This window comes from Anas acuta, chromosome 5 (assembly GCF_963932015.1).
Source record: "Anas acuta chromosome 5, bAnaAcu1.1, whole genome shotgun sequence".
Taxonomy (NCBI): domain Eukaryota; kingdom Metazoa; phylum Chordata; class Aves; order Anseriformes; family Anatidae; genus Anas; species Anas acuta.
The window spans coordinates 60433796-60450453 of NC_088983.1; the positions used below are offsets into that span (position 1 = coordinate 60433796).

The following is a 16658-nucleotide window of genomic DNA, read 5'->3' on the forward strand; positions in this document are numbered from 1 at the left end:
TTCAGCTGTAAATAGCAATATGCTGGTGGAGCAAATATGCTTTTCATGTACTTCCTACTCTGTTATTTTGGTTCCTCTTTCATCATTTTCGTATACATAGCCAATCCAAGTATTCTGAATTATTTTTCAAACCTTCAAATATATTGTTTTTTTTTTTTTCTATATAATTACCTCAAGGCTGATGACACTTATATCCAGCTGAAAAAGGATTTGGAGTATTTGGATCTGAAGGTAAGACTTTATGAGTCTACTTCTATTGTCTTTAACCCAGCAACGTTTTATGTATTGTCTTTGTTCCTTCAGGTTTTCAAATCACTTTGGGTCCAGAGACAGAAACTCTGTCTTTTGCCATCACTTTTGTGCTTAAAATGTTGAGTGTGTTCATATTAGTGGCTTTAGAACTAATGTGCAAACTCAAAAAATACAGGTGCTTCAGTTTGTAGGTAGAACTTGTATTATTGCTACTCCAGATGAATGGTATTTTGTGGGTTTAGAGAAACCAGATAAAAAAATAGATTCAAAATGCTTTTTTGCTGTAGCATTAGAACCAATATGAAGTCAACTCCTCTAAGCTAAAATAAGCTGTTTTTTCAATTCAGCTGTTCCCTTTAAATCTACTTGAGCTTTTTCCTTGTTTTTAAAATATCCTGTATTTATAAGCTCTTACTTCTTTGGGGTGAAAATGTGGTGATTAATTGGCACCTTTCATTTATTTTCATGTTATTATAGCTAAGAGATATAAAATCTATCTATTTACCCATGCACAAATATGTTTGTGTAATATTAAGTCATCTTTCCTAATAATAACAAAATACAGTACTGAGCATCAAAACATCCATCTAAACTGAATTAGGTGTTCCATATCTGGTACACCTGATCTTTGGCAATTCAAAAGCAAATTTAGATTTACTAATACCAGGTTTTGAAGGAGAAAAAAACCAAAAACAAAAAAACAAACAACAACAAACTGCATAATCATTTTGCTTAGTGAAGCAGTCTACCACTTTCCATGCTGTTTAGCATGTCTCACCCTATATAAATCCTATGGTGTTTCTGCAAATCAAGGTGGAGTGAAATGAGACACCTTATTATTATCCGTACTGTTTGTATGCCCGTGGTTCTCCCTGATGCCGAGGGAGCACGGTGGATGTGCCACTAGTAAGCTACCTGGACCAGTGTTGCATGAATTTCCACCAACCAAAAGCAGCCAGAAAGAATAATGTATGGGGACAACCTGCTCTTTCTGTGGAAAGATAATGTTAGTTCGAACTCCCTTATGAAAAATCTTGACAGCCAAAGTGTCGAGTGTGGTTCTGCAAGAGCGATCTGGTTTTTCAAGGTGGTCTTGTCTTTCTCAGTTAAATATCCTCAAGCTCGGAAGAAGAATAACCTTCTTTCAGTTGTGGGCCAGAAATGTGAAATTCAGGTCAGGGTGCTGAGAGATTAAAGAGACCTTGTGAAAATTGAGGAGGCATCTTTGTTGTGCTTCAATTTGTGTTTTGCTGCTTAATAGAAATTACTGAAGAGAGACTTTGTTTAGCAGCATGAGGAAAACAGAGTGCTCGATGAAACAAAGCAAATTACATATTGATTTGGTAAAGGTGGAATATGGCAAATTCACAGTTAATATACGTGGTATCTTGCATTTAAGACAGTGAAGGCTTAGATATAATGCCTTTTATTTCAAGTCTGTCTTTTGAGTTCATTGGGCTTTGAGTTAGCCCCACTCTGATTAAACAATTTCAAATAGGATTAAAGACTTTGGAACTGAAGCTAAACATTTTTTTAACTTCATCCATTATCTCTGAAGATACTTCTTCTTAGAGGTTTTGAAATATAACTCTTCAACAAGGAGTAGTTATTAAACATATAATTAACTGCATAATTCATGCCACAGTATTAAAACAGATTGCAGTAACTGGTTACATGGTATTTAGTAATTTGTCATAACTCAGATGTTTTGTCCTCAGAGAAGCGTTCTTATCCTTACTTTATCAGTCTATTTTTGAGTATTATTTAAAAGCTTTAAAGTGTTAAGAAATATTTTGATGTTGATACCACCGTGGTATTGTTCAGCATTACAGTGCATTGTCCTGACGGTTGTCTAAATGAAATAGATGAACTTGACAAATATTAATCAATTTCAATATTTTTCTCCTGCAAGCAAGATACTTCTGACATTTAAAAAGGATAAAGAATAAACCAATGACTCTCTATTCCTTTTCACTCATTAAAAAGAGGTATATGGGGCATGAAAGAGATGTTGTGTCTCTATGCTATATATATAAGCATGCCTTTTCTGCAAATGGATTTCCACAGTGATGTGTTACAGCTTTTTCCATCCCAAAAACGGAGGTGAAAAAGTGCGAGCCTGTATTAGAAAAGCAGTAAGGAATAGTAAGGGATAGAAAAATACATTTTCCTACAAGCTTCTGTGTGAAACAGAAACAGGGAAGGAGGCCTGAAGAGGTAGAGCAAAGTTTGTGCTGTTAGGTATAAATCGTGCAACCAATTTAAGCAAATCTGGGGCCCTCTCAGTGGTTTAGCAGTGGTCCTGCTTCGTTCTTCTGCAGTCACACTCTAATATCCGAAGCTGTTTTGTTTCTGCTGCAGCTGAAAGAGGCTGCTAATGCAAGGTTGTGCCACGCGGGTAATATTTGTAACGGGAGTAGTGGTAAGTGTGATTGGAGGGACTTGGGTCACTAAGGTCTGAACTGGGTTGCTCCAGTTAGCAGCACGGAGTTCATGGTGCAGGCGTTACGGTGCGTTACACACCAGAAAACGTCTTGCTGTGAGTCCTGGAGCTTCTTAAGCTGCAGCTGGACAACTCTGAATCAATCCTAGGTTGTGCTGTGTGTTTATACGTGTGCTTTGTGAAAGGGAAGAAGTCTTAGGGTTGAAGACAACCTGTCCAAAATATAACAAGATAGATAAATAGCCAGTTACAGCTTCTGTGATGGGAGATTAAATAGATCCTAAACCTTGAGGATGTGTGTGGAAGGAGAGCATGAGATTGCTGCTGCTCATGGAGTTTTGTGTGCTAAGGTTGTGTTTCTTTGATCTGTAACAAGTTGTTACTACACTTTTGTTTGAAACAGATAGAAAATAACGGACCTCTGATCAACATGATTTACAAAGTGCTGAAGAACTCAGCACAGGGGTTACTTTCCAGTATACATGTAAGACTGCTTGCATCTGAACTGCGCTCATCCCATTGCTTTTCAACTTAGCAGTCGATGTTTACATATTCTGGCTTTTACAGGTGTCTTGGAGTAAACAGTAGAGCTTTCTGTGAGATTTTCTTCCTTTTTTTTTTTTTTTTTCTTTTTGGTTTCTCCCCGCCTCCCCACTTTGCAGTCTGTATGCAAAGTTATGGCTGACTTTGGTTTCATTTTATCATGGTTTGAAAATGGTTGTGTCAAGCAGCGACTCCTCTGTGCAGTTCTGAAAATGTGAAAGCATGCTGAATCGTCATTATGTCCTCATGTTCACTGCTTGAAACTTAGCAAAATCCTTACAGCTGTGATTATGTAATTTTAAATATCCCCCAAATCTGTAGACTATGTCTTTGTGTTAATTTCATGGCTTTGAAAAAGGCTTTTGCATCCTGTTAATTTGCAGGTAATTAAATGTGCAAAATTAATATTTGGACATGCTAAAGTTCTGTTTCTATGCAATTATTTCTTACTGTTATACATAGGAGTTAGTATTTAAATCATTTCCTTAATGCCTTTAAAAGACGGGGGTTTCTTAGATAAAGCATAACACTGTTGAAGATGAAAATGTTTGAAAATGGAAATGTTTCTTGAGAGATAGTAAATGCTTTTGATTTTGGTAGTGGGGAAGTAGCAGACGTGTAACTTTCCCCACGTGAAATCCCACGATAAGTATGTGAAGGGAGACCACAGCTGGAGGAGAGGAGACCTTAAACATAAATGAACGTAATCTTCTGTCTTAAATGTAGTTTCTTTGCAACTATTATCTGCAGCTGTCAAACTTCATGCACCATGTTAAAGGAGAAACTGAGGTTGTATCAAAGATTTATTTAGACTTGCAGTAAAATTCAATTATTTTAAAGAAAGGTAGTGTGATCCTGTAGGACCCTGGTAGCTTGATCAGTAAACTGTGTCGCTTGAAATCTGTACCAGAGTCAGCAAATGGCAAACGGCCCCTTCTCTCCCACTAAAAAAAAATAAGTAAAACAAAATAAAACCACCACAAACAACAACAACAACAACAAAAACTTTTGGTTTTATATTATTGAGTACAATAATTAGGTGAACATATATTCATAAATCCTTTCCTGTATGAAAGAATACAAGATATACGAGCGCTATACTGAACGCCAGCTGTTTCTTTCATAAGATAATATTTGCTTTAACAAAATATAAAAGTGTTCTAATTGAGTACCATTTAGCCTTTTGATTTTAAAGCTCAAAAACCCATGTGATTTGTGAGCTGTATTCTGTGACAATCCTCTTAGCCTTATTTATTCGCCAAAAGGGTCGAATATAAACAGTGGAAGTAATAAACTTTTCTGCGGGGATAGACATACCTTTCTTTTAAGATTGCTGGAAGTATCATATAGTATAGTTCCTGTACTGATGTAAAAACTGCGTTACGTGAGAAGATGATAATCTCACCAGAAATGGCATATGGAAGCAGTGATTTATGGAATGAGAGATTTGGTATGTTATAAGCATGTCAAAATAGATTAATTACATTTAAATTCCACCCTAGCACTCTTTTAGCAGTCTATCTTTAATAAAATTCACCTTGTACTATGGAAGAGACTGTCCTTTGTAGAATGAAACAGTTACCAGAAAGATATATTCTTAGTCATTAATTAATGCTGTTATTCTTGCAATCACACATTTAAAGGAGCTATTCAGGTCCTTCGGGTTCAAGAAAGGTATTAAAGGTGAACAGTTAAAACTCTGAGGTTTTTCAGGAACAGGACCGTTGTAACCATAGACAGAGGGGATTATGCTAATTTGTACAGAATTTTAAGCTATTCTAAGAGTAATTAAATAACCTAATATACCTAATAATCCTTTCTGATTACCTCCCTGAAAAAATAGTGGCATTTTTGAAAAGCCTTGTATCCAAAATTTTGTCTATCTCTGTTGATAAACTTGAATATTCAACAAAACTTTTTTTTTTTTTTTTTTTCATTGCTGAAGCATAGTGAAGTTTTAGTTTGAAACAAATTTCTCAGATCTTTAAAAACTTTTCCTCTTAGGTGACAGGGCGTGACACATTAAAAGAACGAAGTACAAAACCTGTCAAGATTGCAGAAAGTGATATTGATGTAAGTATCAAATACCATTTTGGAACCTCTTGCATTGTTTTGGCTATTTGTACTGTTAAATGTAAATTGTTAATTTCTTATGTTTGTTGGGGTAAGTTATTGTTAGTGGAGGCTGTTCTTCTTTTTAGAAATTTAATATTATTATATTAATTTAATATTATATGTAATATATGAATGATTTTATTTTAAGGTCAAGCTGAGCATTTTCTGTGAGCAGGACAGAATTCTGCAGGACTTGGAGGACAAAATAAGAGCTCTGAAGGAAAATAAAGTGAGTAGATGAAAAATCGTTATAAACTACAGAATTGCAAACAAAAAATCAAATTACTGGATGCTCTTTGCATTGCAGTATTTTTCTTTGTATATATAAATATATAAGGAAAAATACAATGTTACATAATGTAAGGATTGAGTTACGTTGTTTTAGAAAATGAGTTTTTGTAAGTGAATGTTTTAAAACTACATATATTTCATTTTCTGGCATTTTTCAAAAATTGGGGTGCATACACATTTCTGTATACTTCTGCTTAATGCCTCAATACGCCTGTGGTGGGAGGCAGAATCACGTTTCATTTGCACTTCTTCCCACCTGCGCAAACATTGTTTGCGTTAACAGCAGCGTCCTTCTGTGTGCGAGCAAGAGCCATACTGAACACTCTCTGTAACTTGTATGGTCTTTATTTAAAGAAAAAAAAAAAGAAAAAACGAGCTACTGATCTGTAGTGATTTGAGACTTATGCTTGTTTATCGATAGTATGGTGAGCCTTATTCTGAGGTTTATGACTGAAATGCTGGAATATTTTCTGTGACAAGTTTAGTTGGAACCCTCCTTCTTTCCTCCATGCCCATTCAGGTCAAAAGTGGAGCTGTGAACAGTAACAAATGTTTTTTTTTTTTTTTTTTTTGTACAGGTTTGGCTATCAAAGCAGATATAGTGGAAAATACCAGAGAATTTTGGTTATAGTGATTAATTAAAGCTCTTGCAGCTTTTCATTCACATCCTAGTCTCCACAATAGGAGGTCAATGCTAACGTAGTGGCTTAGAGGAAATACTGTGGGCATGAAAAACAGCTGTTGTATTCACACAGGTAATTTAGTCAAGTTTGCTGTAAATGCTTACTGCTGCCTGCTTCTCTGTTAGGATCAGCTGGAGTCAGTTTTGGAGGTTTTACACAGGCAGATGGAACAGTACAAAGACCAACCACAGCATGCAGAAAAAATTTCCTACCAGCAGAGACTTTTGCAAGAGGACCTCATACATATTCGGGCTGAAATATCCAAAGTTTCGACGGTATGTGGTTTTGGTTGTTTCAAGGAAACAGTAACTAAAATGCCAGTTAAACTGTATTTTTCCCTTTGGATGGGGAAATTAAGTCCTATTCTGAACGGATTTTGTTAAAGTACAGGACGCTAAATCAGAACAATTTAAACTACGTCTCTAGCTTTCCTCTTCAATGCACCCATCTCGTTCTGCCCTCCCCACCCCCAAAAAGTGCTTGAAGATTTCTTTATAGTTCTGCCATTCATGGACGGGGCTTAAACTGCAAATCTTTCAGGTAGCCCTTTTCGCAGTGGAAATACAAGCATGATTCCATGGTATTTTTCCAAGGGAAAAGGGCTTGGAAATGTCTGTTTATATTTCAGTCAAAATGTACTGTTAATATTATGACTTAATCGAAACATTTAAAAGCAAAAATATTTGTAAGAATTGGCTGTGAAAGAGAACATTTTAAGCCTGGGTGTTATGCACTCACTGTATTATTCTTATATCTTAATGAATGTGGGATCATCTCTTTGTAAGATTGTTTCTAGAACGCCTTTTCTACAGTAAGATCTGAACATTAAGATGCCAGTAGTATTTAAACGTATTTAAATACTATTTAAAAAGTATTTAAATATAAAATATATTTTTTTTATCTCTTCAGCAATCCTCAGTATATCTTATACCAGAGTATCTGTCCGAGACTCCTATTAAATTCTGTGAACCTTTTGCATCCAAAACATCATTTGGCAAAGTATTGCACAGAACTGTTCCCGACTGTGTGGACAGCCACTTGATTTGTTTAGAGCCTGACTCACGCTTGTTTGATGTGGTAGACCCATATTGTTGTGTGAGAAAGGATGGGGAACGGCCAGTCAATTTCTCTGTGCAACTCAGGGTTTTGTAAACCTCCATTATTTCTCCCCCTCAAGTCCCGAGTTATGTCTTTGCCAGACTACAGAGAAAAACAAACAAACAAAAACCCTACTCCATCCCTCCTTACATAGAAACTACTCCAGACTTCAGATTTTTTGCAGGCCTGGGGCAGGAGGCAGGCTGTGGTGCCAGGGGTGTTGGAAGTAGTCTAAGTAACGTAAGGATGATTAGGATAGCTTTATTTTCCAAGTATCTGCTTGTTTATTTGCTTATAATGACATTGCAGTGCAGTCAGTAGAGCTTTTAAAGAATATCCTGCTTTGTGTTTCATAATATGAATTCTGGTTTAGGTGACTGTTTGAATTCTAATTGCAAATTTATTTTAAATAGAGGGGGAAGGTTCAAGGAAATAGAACTGGAGTAGACTTTCTTCCTTCATAGCATGGTAGAGTCAGTTCAAGTGTTAAACACCAGTTTTATGCTTAAGAAATGGATAGAGTGATATCCAGGTTTATCATAACATTGCATTAGAATATTTCATTTGTCATTAGGAAATGGAAAATGCCTGGAATGAATATCTGAAACTAGAAAACGATGTGAGCCAGCTGAAAAAAGCCTTACAGGAACAGATGAATAGTTCTTTGGTATCTCAGGTGAGTCTGTTTCCCAACGCTGGCTTGCTTGTGAGAAGATTTTATCTGAACTTGAAAGCTATCATCTCGTAAGAGAACCTCTGCAATTTTTGCACTGTATTCATCTGTCATGTCTTAAGTTTGCAAAGTTCAGAAATGGTAACAGCATAGCTGCACAGTAACTAGCTATCTTCCAGCCTAATAGTTTCTCATGAGTCGTCTCTGCAAATTTGTCATTATTTTATTATGTTTTTATTACATGCTGACATCTCGACATTGATAACGTATTTAATTTATAAGACTGTGCAGGACTTCTTAGTCTTCCATTTATTTGATCTGACATTGGCTTCTTTATCCATTTTTAAGAACCTCAGCCTCTAGCTTGTTATTGTAGTTACTTGTTCTTTGTCATGTTCTTCTGCTTATGGGAGACTTACCTCTGCGGCTTGTTTTGTGAAGTGGAATAAGTGTTTAAAAGCCATCAGTAATTGAAAGGCATCTCAGTTTTAAATCAGTTCTTCTGTTTTGAATCTTACCAAGAAGCTTTGTTTGAAGCTAAGCTATTCTGCTTGCTGAACTGGATGTGGTGTATGAGGTTATTTCTACATACCTGCTAACAACTGATGATTTTTTTCACAGAGAAAGGAATACAGTCCAGATTGCTTTTCCTGTGTCAAAGCAGAATAGTTTTATTTTAAAGCACAAGGAACAAGCTCAATGTATATAACTTGGTTAACTCTTACTCTACTTTTCCAAGTATTCTGGAATAAAACAGCTCTCTAGTTGAGTTTTTAACTGTATATATTTGCAACAAACATCGGGTCAGATGTGAGTTAGTCTGGTTTTGCCATTAATGTATAAACCTATATCAGAACAAAAGATGTGTAAAACCTTTTTAGATTTCGTCCATCTTAAAATTCCATTTTCAGCCACTTTTCATTTTGGGGTGTGTTTGTGCTTAGTTTTTGGAGCCAGAGCGTTACACGTTTCAGATCAGCTGTAGAATACATCCCTCCAAAAAATCCCAGGAGTAGAATAAGATCATCCCTGTATGAAGTCATTTTGATTAGCAAAGGGAAATTACAGGTTTACATGGAATATACTTTAAAAAAGTACTTTAACAAACAGTTTTCAGTTCTGCATTGAACGTGCTTAAAATACTGGCTGTATGGCATGTGACTTAGCAGTACACGTGGAAGGGAAAATGGCTTGCACTGAAAAAAATGTGAACTTAGTTTAACATCTCATATCATGTACATACATGCATACACATGCATGCACACAGACCTACACATGGGACGTGTTTTATGTGTCTATACTTAAATATGTACATGCACATTTAAATATATGCAGAGATAAGTTTGTCTTTGGCTAAGACTTTAAAAAATGTTTCTGAATATCCATTTTGGAGATACTAAGGGGAGCTGATTTTTCTGGAAAGTACAGAATATTATTAAAATCACAGTCTTTCAAAGCAGGCTGATTTTTAAGTGCCCATAATCACTGGGGTCTTTAGGTGTCTGCCCAAGCGTGCGTAGGTTCAAGACTATTTACCTAGTATTTTACAATAGCATTAAATACATGTTGTACTTAAAAACAACAACAACAAAAAGCAAACAAAACCACACACACACACACAAAAGCAACAAACCAAGTCAAACCAAACCAAACAAACCAAAAAAAAACAACCCACAACACCACACACACAAAAAAGCCTGTAGTCTTCATGGAATATTACTGAAAAATCAATAAAATTGCAGGCTCAAGCTGCCATAGGAAATGGCTAATACTATTTTTATATATCATTAATTAAGAGGTAAAAATCTAAATGGTTTGAGCAGCTTGGTTGAAGTAAATCTTGCTTTCAAGATTGTAGCTTCATTGTCTTTGGCTTAAGGGTTGGGATCTGGTCATGCTGAAATTAACTTTGAAGTTCTATTTTGTCAGTGATGACTTCTCAGTTGTTAAGTGTTTCTGCTCTGGTTTTATAAATCATGCTAAATTATGCTTCTGTGTGAAGGAAGTTAGAGAAATTAATTTCTCTCTCCAAGCTAACTTTTCATGCTTGCCCATAAAGTATATTTATACCCTCTGGTAAACAGCAGTCCTGGTTTTCATAATTTAAAAATAAATTCATCTGTTTATCTTTTGGACTTATTCCATTTTTGGTTTAAAATATTGTCTTCACATAAAGAGTTAAGTAACGGGAAGAAATAATATTAAAAGATCTTTTTTTTTTTGTATATTACTGATCCAACATTTTTCTGAGTGGTTTCAGAAAAAGAATTTTTTGTATGTGTGTGTTGTTTTTTGTGACCAATCTTGAGGTTTGATTATTGTAAATCCATCATTTTGTGCCTTGTGGGATGATTAATCTCAGAAAAATGAAATGAAATTTGTAAATTTATGGTTTTCTTCCTGACAATCTTTCAAGATATGTCCCATCTATCGAGTGAGTTTACTACAGGCAAATAACGTTCTCCATCATTTAAATGTTGGTGTTCTTGGCACCCTGTTTCCTGATCTGTTACTTTGCTGGACATATTTTCTAATGTAAGACAGAAAGTAGAAAGCAATTGATACGTTTTCCCTAGTTCTACGAGGTTTAAGAGCTTTTACTGAAGTTTTTCTCTTTCAGGTTTATAGGATTAATTAGCGGTTATTTTGCAGCTCCTGGCAAGTGATGGATTTCTGGGGTTCTTAAGGAGTTTGTATGCAATTCCTGACTAAAGTGTTGCAGTGCCTTCAGCTTTCGTTATAAAACCACAAGGAAAACAATATCATTAAGTTTATTCTTAATGCCCATTTTTGAAGGAAGATTTATCAGGCATTAATTCCATAGAAAATAATAATGGCTTACCATAAAGTATCAAGATTACTCCCAACCTGGGGAAAAAAATAAAAACCCACAAACAGAGGGGAAAACAGCTATTTATGGTGATTGCAATAAATGCATGGCTGAAGTGGTGGCTTCAGCAGCCAGGGCTTCCAGCCACAAGATAGAGTCAGGGGCAGGATCCGGACTGTGGACAAAGCTTCCCGGTCTTGCCTGTGGGAAGGAATCAGTAGAGCAAGTAGGGTACCAGATGGGACTGAATCCTGGGAGAACAGAGGGATGTTGTTTCAATCTGTAACACATCATGTCCAGTAGTTTGTAACACTGCCTTATCAGCCTGAAAGGTGTTCGAAAGATGTGAGAATTTAATTTGGGGTCAAATTAAAAGGTTCCGTAAGCTCACTGTATGTAGAACATTAAATTAGGTTTTTGCAGTCTGAATAATGATGTAGGGAATAGTATGGTGATGTCTCATTCCCTATCTATTCTCTAGAAAGTCGTCCCTGACTCAGAAAATGCTCTAAATGTTATGGGCCTACGTGTGAGATATGTTGGTTGAGGTGGTTTGTTTGTTTGTTAAATGTTAAAATAAACATTTAACCCGTTTCTAGACTCCTAGGTTCTCATGTAAGTTCTGGAAAATTAGTTTGGTTCTGGTATCAAAAACAGGATAACCCCATTATAAATTAAAATGGGTTTTATATGTATATATATCTTCTCTTTTATTATAAACAATCAGGAGAAAGCACAAATACAAAAAGACTTGTGGAGGATTGAAGATGTTACGGCTGGCTTGAGTGCAAATAAAGCAAATTACAAAACCATAGTAGACTCTATCAAGAATCCAGGTAAGGAGAACATAAATAAAATGTTAGAAATATACAAATGCTGGTGAATCTTTGGGTCTGTGGGAATTGTCTAGAAATACGTTCTAACGCAGAAAATGCAGGTAATTCTGCACTGTAGCAGAAATCTCTGTAGCTTGAGCACATTATCTTGGTGTTTCTTCGATTGAGGTCTTAAAATGTTTTTCATTTGGTTTAACATACTAAAATGTAACAAGCCATAGAAAGGCAACAACAACAATAATAATACTAGTGGGGTAAGCTGTGCAAGATGCAAGAAGAGCTTCTCTCACATAACAAGCTCATACCATAGCAGTATCCACATTGCATCCCGTCCAGGAGCTCCTCTCTGCACTCATCTGCTGTTTTTCCCTTGGATGCTGCCCAGCTGCCCTTGCCATAGTTACCTTCCCCCTCCCTCTTCAGGCAGGTGTTTGGTGGGCAGAGCAACAACATCAGCTATGGAAAAGAGGAAGGGAAAGTGTGTGTGGTCTGCATTTCAATTGCTTTATTATATTTCAAAGAAAAGACCTGACACACTGGGATAGCAAGAGGCTGTTAATGCCTCCTGTAAACTCACTTCATACTTAAAGTATCTTTGCTTACCTTGTATGCACAGAGATAAAATTGTTCTTAGATGGTGAGATTTTATTTTATTTGAGGTATGGCTATTGTGCTTAGCTGTGTCTAGATCTAGAGGCATCTTAAGGAATCTGTTGAGTGGGGCCATATCCAGCTGGTGAACTGCCTGCATGTGACTCGCGGGCTTTTCCTTCCTTCTCACCCTCTCTCCATTGCCAGGGGATTTCACTGACTGATATTAAAGTGTAGGCTTTTATTTTTAGCCTGAAGGGCATGTTTGATCCTCACCAAGAAAACGTTGCCCATCCTATAATCTGCCAATCATAGATTTTTGTATTCAAAAAAAAAAAAAAAAGCAAACAAACCATTTGTGTTGAAAATAACATGCAGTGTTAAGGCTGTTTTTTAAAGCCTAAGGATGTTAATTTCTATTCCTATGAACACAGTTGATAGCTACAAGAAGCACACATGTAACAGTGTCTAACATCTGTGCATATTTCTCCCCTAGAGAGAAAAACAGTGCCTTCATTTTCTCAGTCTACAGTGCCTTCCTTACCAGCTTCTCTCACAACCGTGGATAGCAAACCCTCCATTCCACAGAGCCCTCCGCCCAGCCTGGTCAAACCTTCTTTGGAGGTTAGGCTGTATCCACAGCCTTATTTCCAGGCCAGAACGCAGCACCAAGCACCGCAGCTGAAGAAAATCGAGCCGCCTCTTCAGTCACCAGTTAGGCTAAAGCCAAAGGTTGTAAGTACTGCTGTTGTGAGACTCCTTCACCACTGTTTCCATTTGCTTCTGGCTGAAACACTGAAAGCTTTCATGGTTACTAAGTGCACACAGTGTGGAGGCACAACAAGGAGACGCTTAAGGGGTTTGTAATGAAACTGAGCTATAACAAATAGAGGAGAATGTCTCTAACTGGGAGGTTTATGCACAGGGGCCGTATACTGCTGTACAGCATACCAAGGCAGAGCCTTCCTTGCTCTTCTTTGGAAATGCTTTTTGGTTGATTGGTTGTTAGCTTTCTTGGGTCTCGTTTGCTTTTAACACCTCAAGACCTGGAGGACAGTGAAGAGCATGCTAAAGCAGTCATAAATAACTCATGCAATGTAATGAAATTTCAGACAGTTTATGCCAGACGGTTTGCAGACTGTTTGCCAAATACCTGTGTTTTCCCGTTACCAGGAAGATGAAGCACCACCCCGACCTCCTCTCCCTCAGTTATACAGTCCTGAAGATCAGCCACCAGCCGTTCCACCTCTCCCAAGAGAAGCCACTGTCATCAGGCACACGTCGGTGCGGGGCCTGAAACGGCAGTCAGATGAAAGAAAGAGAGACAGAGAACTAGGACAGTATGTAAATGGAGATTATAGGGTGAGCACTCACAGATTTATAAGCCTGCACTTTAAGATTGTGTGAACCTATAATGCAAGATACTGTTTTGTAACAAAGAGACAGAGAATGGATCTATGCTGTATAGTAAGGGCAGAGAGATTCACTAATCCGTAAACAAAACCTACTGGGATTTGTTTTAAGACTATTAAGACTTGCTGTCTGTGATTCCATTTGAGCCAGTAAGTATTTTTCCACACAGGTAGAGCTGCGTTCATATGTGAGTGAGCCAGAACTAGCAACGATAGGCGGTGACCTCAGCCAACCTGCCAGCGGTTTAATAAGCTCTGATAGTGGATACCAGACATTACCTACCCGTGGTAAGCCAGGATTTTACATGGCTGATTTGTAACGGTGCTTTCTGTATAGGAGCTTTACTCTCCTAGGATTTTCTGGAAGTGGTCTTTATTTTAAGATCATTATTTTTCGGTTAACTGTGTAATGCTATGGAATTCTAGAAATTTTATGTTTCTTAATGGTGCCATTATAGATAACCAGCCTTTTACAAAGCAGCTTCATATATAATGCTTTAAAAAAATAGCAAAACGTGAAGTTAGCTGTTAGAATGTCTCCTGTATTCAGAATTATTCTTCGTCATAATTTCTGTATTGTATTTACAAAGTCAAGTATTTTTTAAACACTTTAATTGCCTGTGAAAGTTAATTAAATGGAAGTGCTAAAGAATAATAACATAATGCCATCAAACACTACACACGACTTGCCACTACGTTCGGCTGTGCTACAGTTCTGTAATAGTTTAACAAATGAGGATAGAGAGGATATTTCGGAAAAAGGGGTACATTTTTTATTTATTTTCTTCTTGTTTCTTACCCCTCTAGCTGCAAATGTTGTTGAGATTTTACTTTCTTCACAGATATCTTCATTCTGTCTGTCATTTAGTTTTAAAGCATTCTCTTTTTCTTTATGAAGGTTTATCTGGATCAACTTCCAGATTGCACCAATCATCTACCATTTCATCATATGCAACGCTTCGAAGGGATAGGTCCAAGGTAAGTTTTAATTGAATGCCTGAAAGCAAATGCTTGGATCGTTCAAAACATTCGTAAGCCCAGACTATATTTTGCCTAGCAGGAGATAGGTTTCTAATAGCGTGGGAGAGAACCCAACACCTGCGATCTAATCAAATTTTTCTCACTTTCTTAAATGAATCAGGAAGTAGACAGACAGTGTATTGCATTTGTAATAGATTTATAAAGCAAAGTTTAGAATCAAAAATCACCACTACTAATAGAAATTTAAGAGTTTAAATATGCAAATTAATACAAAGTAATAGAGCAAAATCATCTTAATTTAGTAATAAGGCAGGAGAAAGTTATTTTTTGTATACTACTTATGAACTATTGATTCCCACACATGTTTTGTGTGCCTTGTGCCTTCTTCAGGAGAGACCAAAGAGTGCCTTGGAACGTTTATACTCTGGAGACCACCAAAGAGGCAAGATGAGTGCAGAGGAGCAACTAGAAAGAATGAAACGACATCAGAAGGCGTTAGTTCGGGAACGCAAGAGAACTCTTAGCCAAGGAGAAAGGCAGTCTGTTTCATCTCGGTCTTTCGTCAGGCCCATTTCTGCAGACATAGGCTCAGTATGTTAGATATGCCTTAAAAGGACTAAGCTAAAAATATCTTTGGATTTTTTTTCCTAGCAAGCACTTTCACTTGAGCGTGTGTGATGCTTCTAGTCTAATTAAATTAGTATTATACAGTATAAAATGAGGTCAGAGAGCGTGAGTAACAGATGATCATTTTTTACTAGTAGTTAACAGTATATGTAGCAGGTTCAGCAGGTAAGTTGGTCAGAGGTTAGTGTGCTGAGTGGAGATGAGAGTATATAGGAGTGATTCCGGAGACATGGTTTTGTTTTTTATTGGAATTGTATTTAGAAAGTGTAAGAAGCTTGTATGGTTTTAAAACTGCTTCATAATGGAATGGGCCTTTTAGAATGTTCTTATTCTCCAAGGTTATTTTTTCTTTTAAATTCATAAATTAGGCTGCAAGATAGTAATGTTAATATCGGGCCATGCAGTTTGTATATTTGTTTGGTTGGTTTTTGTGTGTGTGTGTGTTTGGTTTTGGTTATTGTGTTTTTTTTTTTGTTTATTTTTTTTTTTTAAAGTGAAATGAATAATCAGTTTTGAAACCTAATAACACTTATTAGAAAATTTTCTAAGAGCGAATGTCTTTCAGTTGGCACAAATTCTTCTTTAAAACTCAGAATGTAGAATATTCTAATAAGGCTCAAATTCAAGCTGCTGAAGAAAAGGACTTCTGTTGCATTCTGAGATTAAATGCTGTACAGAATATAAGTTTGTAGTTATATGGTTTGGATACTAACCAAAGCAATTCTAATTGGTGAAGCTACCCAGTTTCTCACTTGGTGCTAAACCAAGATTGTACTGTAATTGCACTTATGCTGTAGTCTTTTAATTTATTTTTCATTTGGTCCACTAGAGCTTTAGAATGATCACCTTGTTTTACCTAATTCATTGCACAAGATCTCTTGCTTTTAGATTTGTCACTCATCATACCTAATGCCTCTTTTTTTTTTCTTTTGTTTGCTTGTTTTTAATTTGCAAAATTTTGTAGTTATTTTACAATTTCTAACTGGACTACTCAATTTTTACCAGGCTTAATTGCATTTAGTACGTGTGTGTCAATTGCTAGCATTTAAAAAACCCTATAATATTCAGCCTTTCATTCCCACCGCTCAGTAACACACTTTTACAGCCAATTATTTATATTTACTTTCCCAGTAAATGAGTGCACTACTTGGAGACATTCATCTATTTTGTCTTCTATTTTGCAATCACAAATTTATTAAAGATAGTGCATAATATTTGGGAATTGTAGAACTATAGGAGAACTGTTACTTTCATATTTTAATTAGAACTAAATCAGAGCTTCT

At 36.4% G+C, this 16658-nt stretch overlaps 1 protein-coding gene across 15 annotated transcripts in view; it reads left to right on the forward strand.

Annotated features, from left to right (window-relative positions):
• Nucleotides 1–16658, forward strand: part of PLEKHA7 (pleckstrin homology domain containing A7) — a 132514-nt gene that overhangs the window by 104164 nt on the left and 11692 nt on the right. For 14 of the 15 annotated variants that reach the window (XM_068685176.1, XM_068685188.1, XM_068685178.1 and 11 more), the window contains 11 exons: nucleotides 178–231; nucleotides 5243–5311; nucleotides 5502–5582; nucleotides 6453–6602; nucleotides 8000–8101; nucleotides 11656–11764; nucleotides 12852–13090; nucleotides 13529–13717; nucleotides 13938–14055; nucleotides 14666–14745; nucleotides 15139–15339. In XM_068685176.1, coding sequence (XP_068541277.1) covers nucleotides 178–231; nucleotides 5243–5311; nucleotides 5502–5582; nucleotides 6453–6602; nucleotides 8000–8101; nucleotides 11656–11764; nucleotides 12852–13090; nucleotides 13529–13717; nucleotides 13938–14055; nucleotides 14666–14745; nucleotides 15139–15339 — 1392 coding nt within the window. The remainder of the gene's footprint in view (nucleotides 1–177; nucleotides 232–5242; nucleotides 5312–5501; nucleotides 5583–6452; nucleotides 6603–7999; nucleotides 8102–11655; nucleotides 11765–12851; nucleotides 13091–13528; nucleotides 13718–13937; nucleotides 14056–14665; nucleotides 14746–15138; nucleotides 15340–16658) is intronic. The other variant, XM_068685173.1, reaches the window with a different exon arrangement.